This window comes from Gymnoscopelus microlampas, assembly GCF_963454915.1.
Source record: "Gymnoscopelus microlampas genome assembly, chromosome: 5".
NCBI lineage: Eukaryota > Metazoa > Chordata > Actinopteri > Myctophiformes > Myctophidae > Gymnoscopelus > Gymnoscopelus microlampas.
This window is the reverse complement of record NC_139942.1, coordinates 10929833-10952068: the sequence shown is the minus strand read 5'-3', so window position 1 is coordinate 10952068 and position 22236 is coordinate 10929833. Positions and strand designations below refer to the sequence as shown.

At 42.1% G+C, this 22236-nt stretch overlaps 2 protein-coding genes across 5 annotated transcripts in view; both read left to right on the top strand.

Moving 5' to 3' along the window:
- The first annotated feature begins 1371 nt into the window (after nucleotides 1-1371).
- LOC311046146 (protein NCBP2AS2-like) lies at nucleotides 1372-4046 on the top strand. Of its 4 annotated transcripts, none has more exons than XM_084058299.1 (3): nucleotides 1372-1400; nucleotides 2465-2559; nucleotides 3367-4046. In XM_084058299.1, the coding sequence occupies exon 3, from the start codon at nucleotides 3374-3376 to the stop codon at nucleotides 3692-3694; it is 321 nt and encodes a 106-aa protein (XP_083914425.1). In that variant the 5' UTR covers nucleotides 1372-1400; nucleotides 2465-2559; nucleotides 3367-3373; the 3' UTR covers nucleotides 3695-4046. The 4 variants fall into 4 exon arrangements, with proteins under 4 accessions (XP_083914425.1, XP_083914426.1, XP_083914424.1 ...); XM_084058300.1 differs by having other exon boundaries at nucleotides 3362-4046; XM_084058298.1 differs by lacking the exon at nucleotides 1372-1400 and having other exon boundaries at nucleotides 2406-2559.
- Nucleotides 4047-9143: 5097 nt separating this feature from the next.
- rasal2 (RAS protein activator like 2) overlaps nucleotides 9144-22236 on the top strand; it is a 118953-nt gene continuing 105860 nt past the window's right edge. Inside the window, exon 1 of the mRNA XM_084056516.1 lies at nucleotides 9144-10203. Coding sequence (XP_083912642.1) covers nucleotides 10062-10203 — 142 coding nt within the window. The 5' untranslated portion in view covers nucleotides 9144-10061. The remainder of the gene's footprint in view (nucleotides 10204-22236) is intronic.

The window sequence follows — 22236 nt, the reverse complement described above, 5'->3', positions numbered from 1 at the left end:
AGATGATGTTAATTGTAAAGTGAGATACATGCGTCACTCTCAATACATTGCGACCCCACTGTTGCCAATTTAGCAGTCTTGTTGCTGGATCTAGCTACTCTAACAACCTTTATTTCAAACAGCACCTGTGAGCTTGTATATCAGTTATTTTTATTTCTGAATTATAAAGCAAGGCTTAAGTGATTAGGTATGTCTGGTTTATCTGTTTTGAAATTATGTAAATGTATATAAAAGAAAATAAGTATTAATGTTTTAAAACATGGGTCTTCAACAGGGGTTCCAAGACCCCCTAGGGGGTCCTCAGAGTTAAAACAGGCGGGGGGGGGGGCACATCTTTGCGTGATAGGAAATTATTATTATTATTTTTACATTAACCACTTAGCATCGCTATTCTGGTGGGAACAGATAACAAAAAATAGCATCTCTACATGCTCACAATGCATCGCAGCGCATGTAGATCTGCTATTTTTGTCGAAGAGGTTTGGTGTAGAGATGAAAAAGAACAGACCAAGTACAGAGCCAAAGGTCATATTTACTAAGTATTGAAGGTTTAAGTCGTTAAATGTCTGGAAATACACATTAACATGAATCCAACATATTAATAGAAAAGATAATGATGAACAAACAAACGAAAAGCATGAATTTATACAACGCTGATGAGAGTGCTGTCAAACAAGTCTATGAAGCTATGAAATCTATGAAAACGGATAATCTGCAACACAATTTTATACAATATGTATAAAATTATACAATATGTATAAAATGTCTTCATCTGTCTCAGCTAAGGGGTACTTGGCCTGAAAAATGTTGAAGACCCCTAAAGGCCTGTTTTACGATAATTGGAGTAAAAAGTACAATGTGTGCCTCAGAGATAGTGGAGTGTAGGAGTATAAATTATCAAAACATGGAAATACATGCTCAAGTGAATTCAAATTACACCAAAATTGTACTTTAGTAGACTACAATACTTGAGTAAATGTACTTAGTTACTTTCTACCACTGCATGTATGGATGTTAACGGAGTGACATACAGATTACAGAAGCAGCATTACAAAACATACATTAGCCAATTAAGCCCTATTCTATACTAGTCTATTATAAAACAGCCCATCTACAAACACACAGTTTTGAGCTTGTAGATACACTATTTTTGAAAAGGGGAGTACTTTTACTTTTGTAATGTAACTATATGTTGATGCATTGCCAATACGTTTGTATATATATATATATATATATATATATATATATCTCTGGATTGCTTTGGGTGGACACTACATCTACCTCCCAGTAGATGGCGCTAACGCAAGGACTATGGAAGCCAGGTTTGCAAACCAAAAAAGAAGACCACCCCGGAAGTATTCCATTTGTTTACTGAATTCTCATGACAGACAGACTGACAGGTGAGTTGAGCTGTTCATTGTATGTCAAATGTTGTGATTTATACCTAGAATCAACCAATTCAACCATTCATTCATTATTAATAATACTTATTCATGATTCCCTCTTTCATTCTAAACAAAAACGGTGCTAAATAGCACTAAAGAGCAGGGAAATGGCATTGAAATGGTTCTTTTGTAACACATTTAGCTAGTTTTCAAATGTTGACAACTCTTGAAGAGTGTCTGAAGTCACCCATTTCACCTCTAAATGACACAAGAATGGAAGAATGGGTTTCTCTGACTCTCAGTCTCAACACATTTATAAGATTAATTCAGCATTAACTTTGTTAGCACATCACAGATTTACAGGTGTAAAATGTTTTTTTTCATAAAGGCAGTTTGTAGTTTTTAGGAAAGGGAAGAATGGGGATAGAAAAGAACAAGGAAAATGTGTCAAATATTGTGAATATAATACATAAGATGCATTCATATGTGTTGCATTAAATTACGTTTACAAGTAGAAATATGGGATAATAAACCATGTTAACTGACACATTTCATGTCACATACACTCACACAGATATCTTTAGCAGCTGTGTCAAATGTGCAAAGAAGCAGAAAGCATAATATATACCAGAAAGAAAAAGTCACGTCTATTCAACCTGTCTATGCATGTACATAGACAGACTATAGCTGCTCAGGATTCTTACAGTGGAGGTTACTTTGTAATAGTTAAGTTACTTTGCAGATGTAAATCTTGATATTATGAAACATACATTAACCACTTTAGCCCTATTTTATACGTAGGCTATTTGAAAATAGCCGATCTACAAGCTCACAACGCGTCGCATCGCGACGCGTTGTGAGCTTGTAGATCTGCTATTTTCAAACATTTTAGTACTTTTACGTTTGGTATTTTAAGTACATTTTGATGCCAATACTTTTGTACTTTTAATCAAGTAAATTTAGAATTCTGGACTTTTACGTAACAGAGTATCTCTATATTGCAGTATTGATACTTTTACTTAAGTAAAGAATTTGAGTACTTTTTCCACCACTGTGTTTTTCTCCATGTCCTCATTGAGGGCTCTGACAGCTGCAGGGACATCTCCAGCGCTTCCCTTGAGCCCTGGGCTGTGAGACATCTCCAGCGCTTCCCGTTTCACGTCATCACTAACAGGTGTGTCATCATGCAACGACATGATTGAAATCGACTAGCAAATCCTGCTGATATTTAGTTTGTGACCCTAGCCCTAGGGGTGGTTAGTGAAAGGGCCTTTCTGTGTGGAGTTTGCATTTTCTCCCTGTGTCCCCTAGGGTAGGTACCCTCACAAAAAACATGCAGTAATCCTGGTCTATGTACTGCCTCCCCCTGGTCAGCCGGGGCGCCTGATGGAGGGGAAAGGAACTGGTTGGAATAACGTGTTCCTTCCACACGCTACGTCCCACCTGGGGAAACTCCCTCCTGTCAGGGGATAAGAAGCGGCCTGCTCACTCCTCATGCATTGAAGGAAGCATGAGCTCAGTTCGGTGCTCTCCCCAGGCTGGCAGAGGGAGAGTAGCGCCCATGATTCAGCTTAGGCAATTGGCACTGGGTGAAAAAATGGGTTACAAAAATCGTGGGATTAAAAAAATGATAATAAAAGAGCCCATAATACACACAGATAGATATTATGGGCTCCTCAACGCTGGGGTCACAAACTAAATATCAGCAGGATTTGCTAGGGCGGGTCGTCATTACATAGTGACATAATGACGACATTGTCACGTAATGACGTCACTATGTAATGATGACATCATTGCGTAATGACATCACTAAGTCATTTAAATGAACATGCCCTTAACAACTCCACAACAACGAATCACTTTCAGATGTTGCTGTTGAAGACCTATTCATATTTATGTGTGTGTAGGTCCTATCTGCATCTATAATATACCTATATCTATTATCTGTGTGTCTGTGTGTGTGTGTGTGTGTACAGTGTAGGTCCAGGATGGTGTTGAAGTACCTGCTCTCGGCCTTCCTCAACCAGGCCAAGGTTGTGGAGAAGCTGGCCGAGTCGCGGCCCATACGGCGCGCGGCGCAGCTCACCGCCTGGGCCGTGATGAAAGCACAGCTGGCCGCCAAGGACGCGGCGTCCAAGGCCGCCCGGTCCAACACCGTCAGGCAGATCCGGGCCGAGACCTCCCAGCTGCCCAAGGACCTGGGCGAGGCGGGGCGCAAGGCGGGGCGGCTGCGGGACAGCGTCCTGAAAGACGTCAAGGACGGGATCAACGACGCCTCGAGACAAGTCAAACACGGCAATAAAAAATGAACTGGACACGATGTGGCCACCGTCTTTATTTATTTATATTGGGGGGTCTTCAACGTTTTTCAGCCCAAGGACCCCTTAGCTGAGAGAGAGACGAAGCAGGGACCCCCCATACTGTATATTGCGTACAATCGTGTTGCGTAGCTTCATTGACTATCACCAGTGCTGTGTAAATTAATATTTTTGGTTCATTTCAGACATTTAACCACTTAAACCTTCAATACTTGGTGCTTGATTTTCTTCTTTTCCCCTCTACACCAAACCTCTTTGCCGAAAACAGCCGATCTACAAGCTCACAACGCCTCGCGCTGCGAAGATCGGCTGTTTTCGGCTAATGTTCATCAGAATAGAGATGCTAGGGTTCAAGTGGTAATGTAAAAAAAAAAAAAATCCTATCACAAAGATTTGGCGGAGTAACTCCAGGGGGTCCGCCAAATCTTTGTGATAGGATTTTTTTTTTTTAAGACCCCATGATTTATAGCGTCTCTGTCGGGCAGAAACCTCTTATCTCCATATTCTAATTTGTGTTGTAAATGAACACCTTATTTGATCATACTACAGCGTCACACAAAGGCATCAAACTCAGCAGGTCGACAAGCTCGACTGCTACTTTTGCTATTTTTGAATTTGAATCCTTAAAAGTCAAAGTTTTGGAGATATGAGGATTCCACCCGACATAGACGATATCCAACTGTAACTCACCAGAGGGTACAAATGGAACAAAGCTAAATTTGTGTTCCATTTTACGCTGCGAGTTGAATTTCAAAGTGCTGTAAGTGATGTTTTTTGGTTAAAATGAAATGTTTTATTTTGTTGTTGAAAGGTTAAAGCTCTATGTTGTCATAGTGATCATTGCTATGTTTGTCATATAGTGATCATTGCTATAGAGTGTACTAAGTCTAGAGGGTTTAAGTGGTTAAATGGTTCATTAACTGTAGCCTAGACCAAGGGTTTTCAAAGTGGGGTTGAGGACCCCAGGAGGGGCCCTTTGGGGGTGTTCCAGGGGGTCCCCAGCCAAAGTAGTTTAATGCAATTACATTGAAAATATCAGGTTGCAAAATAAACAAAGTGTCTATTCTAATGTTTCAATATTGCAACTATGAATCTATTTCTCATGAACAAATATGACATGAACAAACAATTTAATTTGAACTGAAACCGAGTATGTCAACATATTTCATAGCAGGTTCCCCTAGAGCAGAATTTGAAAATACTTTTAATAAGTGACCCCAGACAAGGGACTGACATTGGTGTCAGTGTAACTGTTACCATCATTGTTTTCTACTGTGTCTGACAGATTGACCAATGACACAAAGTCGTAACTAGAGGATGCAAGAGATCTTCACAGTGAAAATAAACTCAGTTGCTCAGTTTGAGCCCCTGGTTACTTAGAACCTCTAGTTTGAACATGTACTTTCAATTAGTTCACTATGTATTGAACTGTGGTTAAGTTAAGGTCTCCATTCTATTATTTTATTAGCATTTTTGCACATTTGGATTAAAGTCTTATAGGGGGAAAACACTGTGTGGGAACAACTCACTCTATGGAGGTTGTGCCATGCTGTGAGCTTGTACATCTGCTATTTTTGAAAATCTTTGAAGAATGATTTTGAAAAGAAATTGTGAATATTTTTTTCCCTGGAACAAAACATTTTCAGATGGGGGCCGGAGGCCAAATACAATTTGGGGTCCTTGACATGAAAAAGTTTGAGAACCACTGCTGTATTATGACACCCTGGGGCATGTGTGCAACATGAATCAACTGTCTGTCTGGCTGTCTGGCCTTGAACACAGACATCTTATCAATACTTCAAAGAATATGATGATGATAACACGATGGAACAAGCACGCTGGCACTGCTCATTTAACCTTTCAGCGTCTGATCTAAGGGTGCAACACAAATCAATGTAATCGATTATTAAAATTAAAGAATACATTTTAATTCGAAACATTATGCAATTATAGCATTATATCTAGCTGGTACAGTATTACGTGAGGTTAGACATAACATAGCAACATAAACATAGCAAGTATGCACATGATGTTAGACATTAAGGTGTGAGCTTATTGAACATGAGATTAAGGTGCAGAGAGAGTATCAGCACATTTGTCCAGTTCAACCACAAAGGGCTGTAACTGTCACAGGTACAATCCACATGATGCTACAGCCAGTGGTGGAAAAAGTACTCAAATGTTTTACTTAGGTAAAAGTATCAATACTGGAATGTAGAAATACTCTGTTACAAGTAAATGTCCAGAATTCAACATTTACTTGAGTAAAAGTTCAAAAGTATTGGTATCAAAATGTACTTAAAGTACCAAAAGTAGAAAGTACTCATTAAGTTTTCAAATAAAATGTATGTATAAATATCTTTAGAAAATAGCAGATCTACAAGCTCACAATGCGTCACATCGCAATGCATTGTGAGCTTGTTGATCGGCTATTTTCAAATGGCCAAAATGTATATGGCTGAAGTGGTTAATGTATGTTTTGTAATAATAATCAAAATCAAAAAAGTAACTAGTAGTTTTCAAATATAAAGAAAACATCACATGGATGCACCTAGGACGTATCATCAGTGTTGTAGCCTGGGGTCATCGGATATTTCGGGTCTCGCAACAACATATACCCTCGCCCAGGTGACCCAGCCGGGGTTGATCAAGCCACGACTTACGTCCCAGCAGCTACCCACGGTCAGTCCTCTTAGGGAAAGACAGGGCCACTCAGTCCGCTTCTCCGTAACTACTCTGCCAGTCCTGGGGGAGGCTCTGGCACATGGAAGGACTTTTACTCCACTACAAATAATTGTAGTGGAGTAAAAGTACAATATTTGCCTGAGATGTAGTGGAGTAGAAGTAAAGGTATTGACAATCGGAAATACTCCAGTAAAGTAAAAGTACCTAAAAATTGTACTTAAGTACAATACTTGAGTAAATATACTTAGTTACTTTACACCACAGATTACATCCATAACTACCGTAGGGAAAAGTCAAGCCCAAGGCCAGGCCTGACCTGGCCAGGTGGTGGGTGGCCAGGCCTTGTTGAACAGTCTGATGGTAGCCTGGGTGGAAGCTGTTCATAAAACCTGGTGGTCTTGGCCTTTATACTACGGTAATTGTAGCGTAAGCGTAATTGATGGAATTATAGCAAAGAATGAATAGAATAGAATGAAACGCCTACAAGCAGAGTCCTGACCCCTGAATAGGCATGTTGGGACCAGACCCAGGGGTCCACACATCAGGGGGGCCCTCTAGAACATGGTGCCTAGTGATCCGTGATTATGTCTGTTCGAGCGTATATTTAGTTCTGTCTTCTCTATTCCCATTTCAAAGTATGTTTCCTATATCGATGGTTCTCAAACGTTTTCATGTCAAGGACCCTCAAATTGACACTTAGCCCGCGGACCCCCTTTTGAAAAGATATGCCAAGGACCCCCATAACAGCAGATTTTTTATGGCTCAGTGATTCTCAGTGATTCTCAACCATTTTAATTTCAAGGACCCCCAGTTTGACATGCATTAGGCTAGGGACCCCCATCTAATTGCATTTCTCTCTCTGGGACCCTAATTTATATCGTAAAAATCGATGTTAAATTAACTGTGAGAGTAATGAAGACCCTAACGGGTCCATTTCGTTCCATTTGTACACTCTCAGAGTTACAGACCCATAAGGGTCCATTTGGTTCCTATAACTACCATATTTAGCTGGGTACCCCCTGGAACTCCCGTAAGGACCCCTGGGGGTCCCCGGACCCCACTTTGCGAACCACTGTCCTATATGAATGTAAATAAACAGGAAGTTGTATGGAGTGTACATTCAATGCACAGTACAGTATGTGCAGGCTGGTTCTGGCAGTGGTGGCACCAGCTGCATGCATTTGTGTGTTAGGAGGGGAGGGTGTGTGTGCGCGGGCGGGGTGGGGTTCCCTGAGGCAGTCTCATGCCCAGGGGTCCATGACTCTGACCCTGCATACACACATCTATCAATATAAATGGTAAATGGTGCATTTATATAGCGTCTTTATCTAAAGTGCGTGTGTGTGTGTGCGTGTGCGTGTGCGTGTGCGTGTGCGTGTGCATGTGTGTGTGTGCGTGCGTGCGTGCGTGCGTGCGTGCGTGCGTGCGTGCGTGTGGTGTGTGGCCAGGCTGTGTGTGGAGTACAGACAGTGCTTGATGTGAGCACTGGAAGGAGCCAAACACACATTTCTAACCTTGTGGAAGTTAGTTTACTGAAAGACTCCTTTGTGTGAATGAATGGATCCACAAGGTCTGAACCACACCCCCCCCCCCCCCCCCCCCCCACCCCCAGATCCCAGATGACAGTTGAGTGTCAATTTAAAGACTTTTTAATACCTAGAAAAAAAGAAAATATATGAAATGTATAAAAGACCACTAGTGCATTTGATTGATTGATTGATTGAATGAATACTTGATGAATGAATAAGCAAAGGAAAGTACAGTTAAATACAAGGTCAAGAGGATAGATAGGATAGATAGATAGATAGATAGATAGATAGATAGAACCACTTGAGCCTTATTTTGTACTTTCATTTAAAAACAAAATAGCAGATCTACAAGCTCACAATATGCAACGTTGCCATGCGTTATGAGCTATAGATTTGGTATTTTCTTTCATGAGTTTCTGAACAATTAACATAGCCTAATATAATACACATACAGTATTTTACAACAAGCAGCAAACAGTAAAGTATTTTCAATATTTAATAATAGGAAACATTAGATGTATGCAATATTTAGAATGCCACCAATGCGCGTCCCCGCGTGTCTTCAGTAGGAGGACGAGGAGGGAGGGGGGCGTCGGGAGCGCGCCTGCCTGGTAGTGTGTGTCAGTGTTGCCATGTCTGCTTATTATAAGCAGCTTTGGGCTTGTTTTTCTGTAAAGTTGCTTGTAAATATGATGTGATATATATCATATATTATATAATTTAATATTTGGGCTTGTTTCTAAAATGTAGTTGCTTATTTTAGGATTGTTTCCCAATGTTGTTTAAACCAGTGGTTCTCAAACATTCTCAAGTCAAGGACCCCCCAATTAACATGTATTTATCTGCAGACCCCCCCCTCTGAAAATATTTGATGCCAGAGACCCCCAGCCAGGCCCCATACAAGATTTGTGTTGTTAAAATGTTGAAAAAATATTCCACCATTTTTCACATTTTCTTATATTTTTAGAAAATAGCAGATCTACAAGCTCACAACGAGTCGCATTGCGCTTGTAGATCTGCTATTTTCAAATAGCCAAAGCGTACAGGTTCAAAGTGCTCATGTCGCTCCTTTTGGGCTTGTTTTCATAGACCCTGGTTGCTTGTTTCTCTCGCAAAAAAAACTCTGGCAACGCTGGCGTGTGTGCGTGCGCGTACATGTCCTACGGCGTGTGCGATTGCGTGTGTGTGTGTGTGTGTGTCTCTCAGTGTAACTGAACTGAACTGAAACGGGGACGCGGCGTCCGGCAGCGTGGGAAACGAGCCGAATGAACATTCTTTCATTCGATTAATTAAGAAAACAACCAAACAACAATGAAGCGACGGAACTGAAAAAACCCACGAAAAGGATTTAAATTAAACAAAAACAGGAGGAGAAAGAAAAGAAAGAAACCCAACACAACCTACCTTATTTGTACCTAAACCTACCTTACTTATACCTACCGAAGAAGAACTGCGACACAAACCCGGCCAAATAACTTCATAATAACGTTAATAACACTAATTATCTGTAATAGGGAGCCGGTGTGAGTGCTTTAGTTCTGGTTCTAATGGGTTTGTAAAGGTTCTAGTTTCTAGTATTCACTCTTAAAGGACGCGTTAGCCGACAGAAGTACCGACAGAACAGCAGATATATATACCAGCGAAATAACTTCGCAATAACATTAATAACGCTCATGTTTATGACACCAGAGAGACATTGGACCTGGTTTTAAAGTACTAGTTCTGGTTCCAGGGTCTAATAAGACTAGTTGTTAGTGTTCTCTCTACAGGAGGCGTTAGCCACAAGTAGCAACAACAAGAACCAACCAAGAACACTGGACTTCACAGAAACCAGGTCTAAACCGACAACAAGAACACTGGACTTCACAGAAACCAGGTCTAAATCGACTACAAGAACACACTGGACTTCCTAGAAACCAGGTTTAATTGACAGAAACAAGAACCAACCAAGAACACTGGACTTCATAGAAACTAGGTCTAAACCGACAGAAGACCCAGGTGCTGCTGGTGGTCGTCGTCGTCTGGTGTCACTGTGGACCACCAGACCCGTCCCAGCCTGCACTAGAGCCGGCCTGGGCCGGTGGCTCCTCCACGGCCAGCAGAAGAACCATCAGAACCACCACCACCACGGCGGCTGCGGCGGCATGGAGATGGAGTGCGTGGCCGGGAACGGTGACTCTTTCCCCGGGGGGATCAGGGACTCTCTCCCCGGGAGCATCAGCTCCATGGTGGACAGGCTGCTGGAGGACTCTGTGTGTCAGCAGCAAGGGTGGATACGAGTACACGGTAGGAATAATGTCTCTAACAATAATAATGATTATTGTTGTAAATAATTATTTTAAAATACACTATGAAATACTGAGGCTTTCAGTAATATTCAATTCTTAGAACGAATCAATAACAGTGGTTCTCAAAGCAGGGTCCTCTGACCCCCAGGGGTCCTTGAGTTGAGGGGGTTCCAGGCCCCCCAGAAAAAGTAGATAATATAGCATAACTTTAACCCCTATATTCTTATAGGGTATAGCCTAAGAGTCTATCTGCAAGCTGAGCTTGAAGATAGGCTATTTTCAAATAAATCTTGAAAACATTTTTGGAATTTTTAAACACAAATCTTGTGTCAAGATCTTGTATCATATTCTCAGATAGGGGTCCTTCACCTGAAAAGGTCTGTGAACCACTGATTTCTATTCTATTCCAAACATTTATTTAGAATCAACAGTTAACTAAACTTACACATGATCGACATTTTATATAGCATCAACTCATTATACTTAATAAACACATACATAATCAACATATACCACTTATACATAAATCATGCATAACATGTTATGTATAGCTATCTATTGATTTGTACAACTATTGATTATGTATGAATTATGTATAAAGTGTAATGTATAACCATTGATTATGTAAAAAAAAAGAAGACTAATTTGAAGTGTTGATCATGTATTGAAGGGTTGCATATGTACAAATAATGAACCCTTTATACTTAATCAACACTAATAATCTACATTTGTACATATAAGCAAGCACTTCTAACATGTAAAATAACAGTTCACACAGACAGACAGACAGGGTCATTATAGACAATAGCAGATATACTTGTGTGGAGCTTTTTATGTGTGTGTGTGGTCAAGAGGGGTGTGTACACACACACACACACACACACACACACACACACACACACACACACACACACACACACACACACACACACACACACACACACACACGTTTTGCTGTTGTTCTTCTGGTGACATTTGTGGCTTCAGTCTGTTTTGGAGTTTCATCACGACATAGAGTTCTACTCATAACACTGAATCATCTACAGAGCATGTTATAGCTCACAGACGGTATACAGTCGACTCACCGTCATTTACTGTAACCGCCCGGTTGTTGTTTTTTTAAAGATGAAACCCCCACTAGAGTACTGACAATGATACACTTTGTGTATCATTGTCAGGCAGAAACCTAGCCGCAAGCAACTCTAAATTCTATTTTTAATTTCTTGAATCTAGAGTTCCAATACCAACCATTGACAGCCCATACATCCAAACAGAAAAGTCCTATCTGATTGTATTAAACAACGTTAAACTCACCAACATTGCCACTGTACGGAAAGCTTGAATTATTCTTTTTGTTATGAGCTACTTTCTGTCAATACATTCCGTGCAGGTGATTATTTTTTCTAAGTGTTGGAGTTTGGAAGCGCTCGTTTTCAATAACTCAACGTCCTGCTGCCTCCTGCATTATGACATTTTGAAACGGGTCTTACGCAGGACCGTTGAGTGATTTCCAAGGAGCGCTTCCAAACTCCAACACTTAGAAAAATCACCTGCACGGAATGTATTGACAGAACGTAGCTCATAACATGACTACGGTGGATTTTTATGAAACAAAAACTTTGCAGATACAAAGAGGATAATTCAAGCTTTCCGTACAGCTGCAAGGTTGGTGAGTTTAACGTTGTTTAATACAATCATATAGGACTTTTCTGCTTGGATGTATGGGCTGTCAATGGTTGGCATTGCAACTCTAGATTCAATAAATCAGAAATACATTTTAGAGTTGCTTGCGGGTAGCAGAAACCTTGTATCTCCATATTTCACCTTTTTATGTTTTGCCATGAATTACTGCCCCGTTATACGTTCTCAGTCGCCACGACTGATTTCAGTCATTTGGATTCCATAGAAGCCAGCATGTCTTTATGGAAGCATGTTGCACAGTGAAAATAGCCGATCTACAAGCTCTCAATGCGTCTGCGACGCATTCAGAGCTTGCAGACTGTTTAGGAAGCGCTAGTGTGTGTGTTGGCTCCTTTAGCACTGTTTCACAAATCGCACATTACGACTTGGTCATACAAACATTTTATGTTGTGACATTTTATTTTTGCCTTAATCCATGCATGCCCAAAATAAGGAGGCCAGGTTGAAAGTGGTTAAAGGACGACTTCACCCATTTTCCTCACGAATGCTCATGATAAAATGGTACTATTTTCTTCTATTCGGCCTGTGTCTCATAGGAGGGCTGTGGACACTTGAGAAACCTGCCTACCAGTGACATCATCATAGGCAGGAAGAAGAAATACATTTCGATTTTTATTATCGTGAGAATGATGGCTTGCATTATAGCATGCTAAGTCTCCAGGAACAGAAAGCCAGCCGTTTCTATTAGCTTGGGTTCCCATCCATGATGTCACTGGTAGGCGCCTGCGGGTTTCTGAAGTGTCCACAGCCGTCCGCTGAGACACAGAGGGGGTAGACAAAAATGGTACCATGCTATAATGAGCATTAGTGAGGACCAATTATATGAAGATAGGTTGGTGAACATTAGCCTGGGCAGCATTCCATTTTCGGGTATATGATCCGGTCGGGAGCGGAAGTAAAAAAAAAAAAAAGTGGCCGGATGGGCAGAACCGGAAAGACGTCTCACCCCAATATAGGTCCGTCCTAATAAAATCCTTGATGCGGCATAGTTTAGCTTCTTTTTAATTAAAAAATGTGCGTGCGACTGGTGATGCGAGGTTAGGTGAACATTGGTGAAGTCGTCCTTTAGTGTGCCTGTTGGTTTTATAAATATTGAACCAATTCTTCGCAACAAACGGGTGGTGTGTGTGCTGTCACTCTTGTGTGTATTGTCCTGAACTCTCACATCAGCTGCGCCCATCAAAGCGTAAGGAACAAACCTCGCAGTCAGCAGACTGTCGTAACGTAGCGTTTTTAACACGTGTTATAACACATTGAGGTTGGCTTTTGGTCTGAAGAGAAGGTCTTGTTGTCCGAGACTTTGAATGATGGCATTGTCCATCTGTCAAACAACAGGACAGCTGTCTTATCTGTCCATCTCTAGTTTCTCTCTCTGACCTGAGGCCGATTCTACAAATGCCTTCTAAATCAGTATAGTTCTCAAAATGTATTTATGCCAAGGACCCCCAAAATGATATGTATTTAGCCGCGGACCCCCCATCTGACAACTCATAGAGCTCTATGAGCTTGTAGATCTGCTCCCTGGAACAACATATTTTGAGATGGGGGGGGGGGGGGGGGGGGGGGGGGGGGGGTCTGCAGATAAATGCATATAATTTTGAGTGTCCAACATGAAAAAGTTTGAGAACCACTGATATATATATATATATAGCAACATAAGTTATTTTTCTCTAACTCTTAGGATTTAGAATACATTTGTAGAATCCCCAGAAGCAAATATTTGAGTTAAAATGTTCGCTTTAAAAAATATATACACATTCAAAGATTTGCACACACTTTCACGATTGAAACAAATAAATAGCAGATCTACAAGCTCGTAGCTATGAGCTTGTAGATCTGCTATTTTTGAATATCCGTGTGTGGTTACACAGATGCGTTCCCGGTCTTGGGTGGGTTATATAGTGTCTTTATCAAGGCACTTTACAATGTGCATCACATTCACACAGTCTCTCAGCGCTGCAACAAATTATCTCGCAGGTATAGCACTGCTTCGCCCTGCCTGTAGCCCGTCTTGCCACCTTTTTCTTTCGATTAATGCTAGCGATTCTATGCAGACATACCGTGGTCACTTGGCCTCGTGTTTGTTTTGATTGCTAGGTTTTTTGCCGCCCCCCTTTCCCGACCACAAATGTTTACCTGGTATCCTAGTCTCCCTGAGGCACAAGTCTTCTCTCTGCACTCTATTTATATGGTTATTTATTTTACCTGTTTATTGACTAGTTCAATGAACACTTGTAAGTCACTCTGGATGAGAGCGTCTGCTAAATGCCTAAATTGAAAGTTGTAGGGTGGTGTAAATATATTGGTTAAAATAAGTGTGAAATAGCGTTATATATTGTGATATTAATCGTTGCTATATACTAGAGTGAGTGTTTGTTCAATAACGGGTCTCCCTGTCTATCCAGCCCTTTAATAAACAGAAAGTACTCTTAGTTTTAGCTACGTATATGTAGGCCATAAGTGGTTAAATGTAGATTTAGATTACTAATTTGTCACTTCCAAACTAGAACACACACACACACACACTCGCACCAGCCTGTGTGTCCATGTGTTGCGTCAAAGTGCTTTTGAGCAACAAGTAATTGAACCATCGCCATCTCACTGCGATAAATAACGACTCCCAATAACGACTACGTCAATGTCACACACTTTCCATTGCAGAGATTAGGATCATAGCGCAGATTATTGTGGTGTTTGGGGCTTTGATTCCACAGAAAGTGTTGACAGGATGCGAGTGGCCGAAAGAAATGTGTCTGCTGTAAGCTTATTAAAATGGATTTACGCCCCTCCCCCTTCCCCTCGGCACGCGCGCTGCTCTGCCCTGTGCACGCTCAGTGAGTGGGACCGTCATCATCCATGAAATTAATCTGGATTAGCAGCCTGCATCCGAGAGAGAGAGAGCGTGTCTTCATATGTCATTTCATTGATTAATGACGCACCAAATCCCTGCTAATTAAAGGCGGGTCCTCTAGTCAGACAGTAGGAGAGCTGAGAGTGGGAAGAAAATATTTTTGCTGGTATTTGTTTCCAAAAGCTATTTTACGCCAAGCTTATACTTGCCTGCATAATTACTCGCGCAACGGTGTCTCGCACAGAGAAAAGTAGACCTACAAGCTCACAACGTGACGCGTTGTGAGCTTAAGTCTGCTATTCTTGTAAGATCTTACCAATTTGGTAGATTTTTGGGGTGTTTTTACTTGACACTTGCTTTGGCAATGTAAGCATAATTTCTCATGCCAATAAATCTCCTTTGAATCACATTGAAACACTGTTGGATAGACAGGCAGTAGGAAAGCTGAGAGGGAGATGGTGTATGAAAGACAGACAGTAGGAGAGCTGAGAGGGAGACAGTGTAGGAGAGACAGACCGTAGGAGAGCTGAGAGGGAGACGGTGTTGGAGAGACAGACCGTAGGAGAGCTGAGAGGGAGACAGTGTTGGAGAGACAGACCGTAGGAGAGCTGAGAGGGAGACGGTGTTGGAGAGACAGACCGTAGGAGAGCTGAGAGGAAGACATACAGTTGAAGAGCTGAGAGGGAGACAGTGTAGGAGAGACAGACCGTAGGAGAGCTGAGAGGAAGACATACAGTAGGAGAGCTGAGAGGAAGACATACAGTAGGAGAGCTGAGAGGAAGACATACAGTAGGAGAGCTGAGCGGGAGACAGTAGGAGAGCTAAGAGGGAGAGACACATAATTGAAGCCACTATTTCAGTCCTGTAGACAGCTATTCACTGTTGATCCTCCTGAGGTGTGTGTGTGTGTGTGTGTGTGTGTGTGTGTGTGTGTGTGTGTGTGTGTGTGTGTGTGTGTACACTACAGGGATAGTTACATCGCCCTATGTAATGTGTGTGTAACTCTCCACCTCTGTTCTGACATCTAAGCTACATTACTACACACAGCTGTTTACGCGCGCGCGCACACACACACACTCCGCATGTAAGCCATGTTTCTCACCCTAAAATAGGTGTAGGGACACATACTTCACATCCTGTGTGTGTACATGATGAGGTTTGTGTTTGTGTGTGTGTGTGTGTGTGTGTGTGTGTGTGTGTGTTAGACACAGTTAGATAACTGTAATGATACTAGTAAATAACTCTCCGCTCTCCAGACAGCGTTGTGTGTGTTCATACCTACCCTGTTTGCTCCGTTCTAATCCAGCCACGTTGTGTTTGCTCCGTTTCGTTTGGAGAGTAGAACACACACGTTCAAACTCTGGCGTGGAAACAAACAACCAAACTGGTCTGCCTGAAAATGCTGTGCACTTCTAAAAGTGCACCCTCAGCTCTACTACTGTCTGTGAATACATCAATACATGGTGCATTTATATAGCGTCTTTATCAAGGCACTTTACAATGTGCCATTCACACACACACATTCACACACCGACGGCAGAGGACACCATGCGAGGCACCAACCTGCTCATCGGGTGCAGTTAACCCATTAAGACCTGAGGCGATTCTTTAAAAAAAAACTCTTAACAGTTTTTGGGAAAACATCTAAAACATTTTTTTTCGGGATTTTTCAAAAATAGCAGATCTACAAGCTCATAGCGCGGCACTCGGTGCCGCGCTATGAGCTTGTAGATCTGCTATTTTTGAATAGCCAAAGACATCTAAAGTGACACAGATGCGTTCCAGGTATCAATGGGTTAAGGGTTCAGTGTCTTGCTCAAGGACTCTTTGACACTAACCCAGGGGGAACCGGGGATTGATCGAACACAAAACATGACACGTTGCGAGCTTGTAGATCTGCTATTTTTGGCAAAGAGATTTGGCGTAGAGGGGGAAAAAGCAGTCCAAGTACAGAGCCAAGTCAACTCAGTTCCAGTGTGTGGCAAAGGACAAGTCAATTTCATGATACATTTTCATCTCTGGGATATGATTTTTGTTCGCATTTTTTATTTAGATAACAATTATAATCCCATTCCTAGATGGATGGAAAGATGGAGGTTGAACATACTGCCAATATGTTCAGAGATACTGATGCAGAAGTAAGTAGAGGGAATGTAGCTGTGGGGAATCATGTGCTCACCATTCGGGACATTAACACATGTCTGAGGAAGCACACTGTCCTCCTTGCCATTTCTATCACCTGACAGTGAGGAGTGAAGGTAGACGGGTGGAAACGGTCTGTTAACAAATCTGGTGGTTTGGCTTTTGGATATCAGAATAAGCTTTATTATTGTCACATCACAGGTTTACAGGTGTAAAACAGTGGGTGAAATTAGATTGTGTGCGTTTTTGTCGGGGAGCAAGGAGAAAAAACAGGAGGAAAAATCTATAAAAATAAGATATCTACATCATATACACAAAGCATAAACGTATCATGCCTGTCGGGTGGAAACCTCAACTTGAGTTACTAGTTACTTTTCAGATACAGTTTTGGACATATTATGTCCAAAACTGTATCTGAAAAGTAACTAGTAACTCAAGTTTTCAAATAATTGTAGTGGAGTAAAAGTACAATATTTGCCTTTGAGATGCAGTGTAGTAGAAGTAAAAGTATTGGAAATTGGAAATACTCAAGTAAAGTACAAATACCTCAACATTTTACTTAAGTGCAGTACTTAAGTAAATGTGCTTAGTTACTTTCCACCACTGCAGTCGTCTATTACCTGGAGGGTGGCGGGAAGCTCACCTCCCACGATGCACTGGGCCCGTACGTGCCACTCTCTGCAGGCCTTTTGGTTGGACGTGGTGCAGTAGATAGAGGTGTGTCCTCGTTCATTGTCACCTGCCACTTTTATCTTCAACGCACAAAGTCCTGGTGTCTCTGTGGACCTTGATTCTCTGTTTCACACTGTTCTCAATGCTCTGGAGACACTTAAAAAAAAGACATTCTGCTGGGACCCGACCAGTTCAGATAGACGTCATACGCACGGACATGCACACGCACACTCACATGCACATGCACACGCTTCTTATCTTCTTTTTATCGAGAGTGTGAGCTCATTCACACATCTGTTCCTGAATGACATGAGTCTGTCTGTCTGTCTGCCCTTAACACTGTATGGTTCTTATCTAAGCTCAACCAGCTTCACATCCTAAGCAACACAGGAGAGAGAGTGACATCACATCCTGTACATTATGTCATGTGTATGGGTGATTGGAGTTGTAGCGTTGAATGTGAAACTCATGTAAGCGTCACGTATTCTCCGTCTATGATGGTTGTTGTAGCTTGCACAAAAAGAACAGATCTACAAGTCGACAACGAAAACGACACACTCGCGCAACGGCGTATTACATTAACCCATTAAAACCGGCAAAGCATCTGTGTCATTTTAGATTTGATAGCAACAGTGGTTCTCGGAAATGGCAGATGTACAAGCTCACAGCGCGTCACTTCGCGTCGCGTGCTGTGAGCTTGTACATCTGCTATTTTTGAAAAACACAAATCTTCTCTTCTGAGGTGTCCCTGGTACAAAACATTTTCAGATGGGTGGGGGGGGTTAATGGGTTAATCTGTAAATCATGTGTCAGAAAATGCATCTGCATTGTGATCCATGCTGACCGTACAGTACATTAAAGGTGAATACCACTCATTTTCAACATTCCAGATCAAGATTCCCCTTTAATTAGTTAGATAAAATAGAGTGTAGTAGATTAAAACCTAATGATAATAATAATTATTATTATTATTATTAACCTAATAATAATAATAATAATTATTATTATTATTATTAACCTAATAATAATCATGTGGAGATAACGTCTGGGACAGAGTTTAGGGATTAGATCTGCAACATTCTGTTTGTCAGTGTGTCTGTGGACAATGGGAAGGCTGCTGTGTGTGTGTGTGTGTGTGTGTGTGTGTGTGTGTGTGTGTGTGTGTGTGTGTGTGTGTGTGTGTGTGTGTGTGTGTGTGTGTGTGTGTGTGTGTGTGTGTGTGTGTGTGTGTGTGTGTGTGTGTGTGTGTGTTTGTGGGGGAAATGGAAAGTTCCTGATTTGGGGTCCTACCCCACCCCCCCCCCACCCTCTTTCTCTCTTTGTGTGTGTGTGTGTGTGTGTTAGATAGTGTGGTAATCAGGACAGCCAGGGCTTGGGGACAGGGACAGGATATCCTCCCTGAAACCAAACAAAGAACCCAACCTGCACCGCCAGGCCAAAATAAGCTCCCGGCTATTTCAGGAAGGTGTGTGTGTGTACTTGTATTACTATACTTTGACGGCCAAATGTTCCCCACAAGCATAGTTGAATCTGAGAACTTTTGAGAAGAATTTGTGAGGACAATTGTCCTGGTCATAGATAAAGATAAATGACTGTTTTACGGTTAAAACTGATTTGGAGCCTGATTTATACTTGCACACCGAAAAATCTTTTCTGGCTTTAGGCTTCAGCCTTAGGCATAAAAATGCCAAAACATTGTAAAAATGGCATTCATAAAATCGTCTTCCTACAATGTTGATGTCCTATCAAGTATAGTAATAAAAACATGTGTGTGTGCGTGGCGTACAGTATGTGCATATAAGGGGTGAGACGTTTAATCGAACGATCCACCCGCATAGTAGTGCATTAGTGTACATTTGTCATTAATGTTTCGATGAATTGAGTACAAAGGACTCAATTCAAAACAAGCCATAGGCTTTCTTGGGTTTAAAATCCTCTTAGCAGACCTTGTATTGAACTGTACTTTCCTGTGCTTTTTTTTTGCAAACTGTTAATAAAGTATTCAATCAATCAATCAATCAATCAATCAAACAAACAGAACTACCAATATGCTCTATTCACAGCAGCCATATTATGAAGACATGCACAGGTGTTACCAATGATACTAATGAAGGCTCTATTCCATTCTGGTCAAACAGAGTGCAGGGTGCTGATATTGTGCATGTTGGCTCACTGGAAACACTCTGCTACACCAGTGGGTCTACAGTTGGGGTCCAGGGACCCTCATGGGCTTCCAAATGGCCCCTTACAGATGTGTAACTCTGAGAGTGTACACATGGAACCAAATGGACCCGTAAGGGTCCATTTGGTTCCATTTGTACACTCTCAGAGTTATGGGGGTCGTAGAAACCAAACCACTGTGCTAGACTAAATGGAACACAGCCTTCATTAGTATCATTGGTAACACCTGGGAAGGAAGTGATAATATGGCTGCTGTGCATAGAGCCTATTGAACATTTAGAAAACTAGACCTGTTGCCCTTTCCACAGATGTAAAGAAGCGGAAGAAATAGTTTTTTTTCCTGTTCGCACTCCATCATTTTGTAGTATTCCGTGAGAAGAGAGAGGATAGAGGTAGAGTGAAAGCAGAGAGAGAGAGTGTGTCTGTGTGCGCCCCAGGAGGACAGCCCATGTGAGTGCATTGTACTTGAAGCGGTATCACATCATGGAATGCATTGAATGTCAGTCCATTGTGTATGAGCGTGCATTAGCGCTGCGTCGCTATGCAGGTGCTGCCGTGCCACATGGGACGTGCCACGCATTGAACCTGGTAACCAGAGCCATGTACATGTCATGTACGTTTGTGTGAGACAGCATCGTGGTATGAAACCCTGAAATGTCCAGCGATGGGACAGTGTGATGGGACAATATGAAAATGACATGTCACGATTATTGTGGGGAAAAAAAGTACGTCAAATAGTCCGGCCATGAAATGACCTTTTATCTAAGTCCAATTTGTGTGTGTGGGTAACATTTTGGTAGGAAATTTGGATTTTTTTGCTGCACCCACCCACAAATACACACACAAGACGGACCCGGTGCGCCTAACCTTTTCATAGGTGCGCCAGCATTATCATCTCTGTCCAGTGGAAACCTCATGTGTCCAAAACTGTTACTTTTCAGGATTCAAATTCAAAAACAGCAAAAGTAGCAGATCCACAAGCTCGAACCGTGCCACGTTTTGAGCTTGTGGATCTGCTACTTTTAATGCTTGAGCTTGTGGACCTGTCCTGCTACTTGTAATGCTTTTGTGTGACGCTGTAGTATGATCATCAAGTAGGGCATTGATTTACGAAAAAAAGTCAAAGTTAGAATATGGAGATAGGAGGTTTCTGCCCGACAGCGACGATATACTATGCCGGTGCACCTAGTTAGGCGCACCAGTGCAGCCGACTAAAAACGTATTCTGGAGCCCTGGACAGCCACTTGCAGCCCTGGCCGGCTCCAAGTGGCTGGTCTCTGGACCTGAGTGGAACAACAAACACGTCCTAAACTCAGTGACACCGGAGCCCAGTAGACTGCACAGGAAGTGTTTTGTTGGTGGGTCAGCCCGACAGGAAGTTTTCTGTTCGTGTGCTCATCTCAGCCGAGATGTTTTGGAGTGTTTTACAGTGGAATTCTTCAGGACCTCTCCTCTCTCTCTCTCTCTCTCTCTCTCTCAGTCCCTTCCTTGGTCCCCTGCTGCTATTCAGCCTGTGATTTATTGGTCCTTTTATGGCAGGGGGTTATATTTAGCCTGCCTGTGTGTGGGGCTCCAGGACCCTTGTTTCCTCCTCCCGGCTGGCTCGGCCCCGGGGGCTGGGAAAAAGAGCAGAGAGTGGCAGAGTGGAATGACAAGATGTTCTGTTGAAGGGCTCTCAGCTGTTGACGGAGCGGCACAGAGGAACGCAACAGCGGGGCCGAAAACACACTCAGGGTTGGGAATCCTTTAGGACAGTGGTTCTCAAACCCTTTCTCGTCAAGGACCCCTAAATTGACACTTATTAGCCCGCGGACCCCCTTTGAAAAGATATGCCAAGGACCCCCGTAAGAGAAGATTACGGCTCTAGCTGTGATTTTCAATCATTTTAATTTCAAGGACCCCCAAATTGACACTTATTAGCCCGCGGACCCCCGCTTGAAAAGATATGCCAAGGACCCCCGTAAGAGAAGATTACGGCTCTAGCTGTGATTTTCAATCAATTTAATTTCAAGGACCCCCAGTTTGACATGCATTAGGCTACGGACCCCCATTCAATGGCATATCTATCTCTGGGACCCCAATTTATATTGTAAAATCAATGTTAATTTAACTCTGAGACCCATAAGGGTCAATTTGGTTCCTAACTATCTATCATTTAGCTGGGGACCCCCTGGAACTCCCTCAAGGACCCCTGGGGGTCCCCAGACCCCACTTCGAGAACCAATGCTTTAGGATTTTTAGCCACTCCTGTTCCCTACATTTAGAGTCCAATTCCTATATTTAAAAAATCTATATTATTTTGGCCCTCTGTGTAACTTGAAGGGGTTCCAAATTTACCCTTTTATAGGCCTGTAACTCTGAGATTGTACAAATGGAACCAAATGGACCCGTAAGTTATGGTGGTCCTTGAAATTGCAACGTTTGAGAACCACCGGTGCTGTAATCGTATAGCAGTCGTGAAAGTCCACATATACCAGCTCTGAA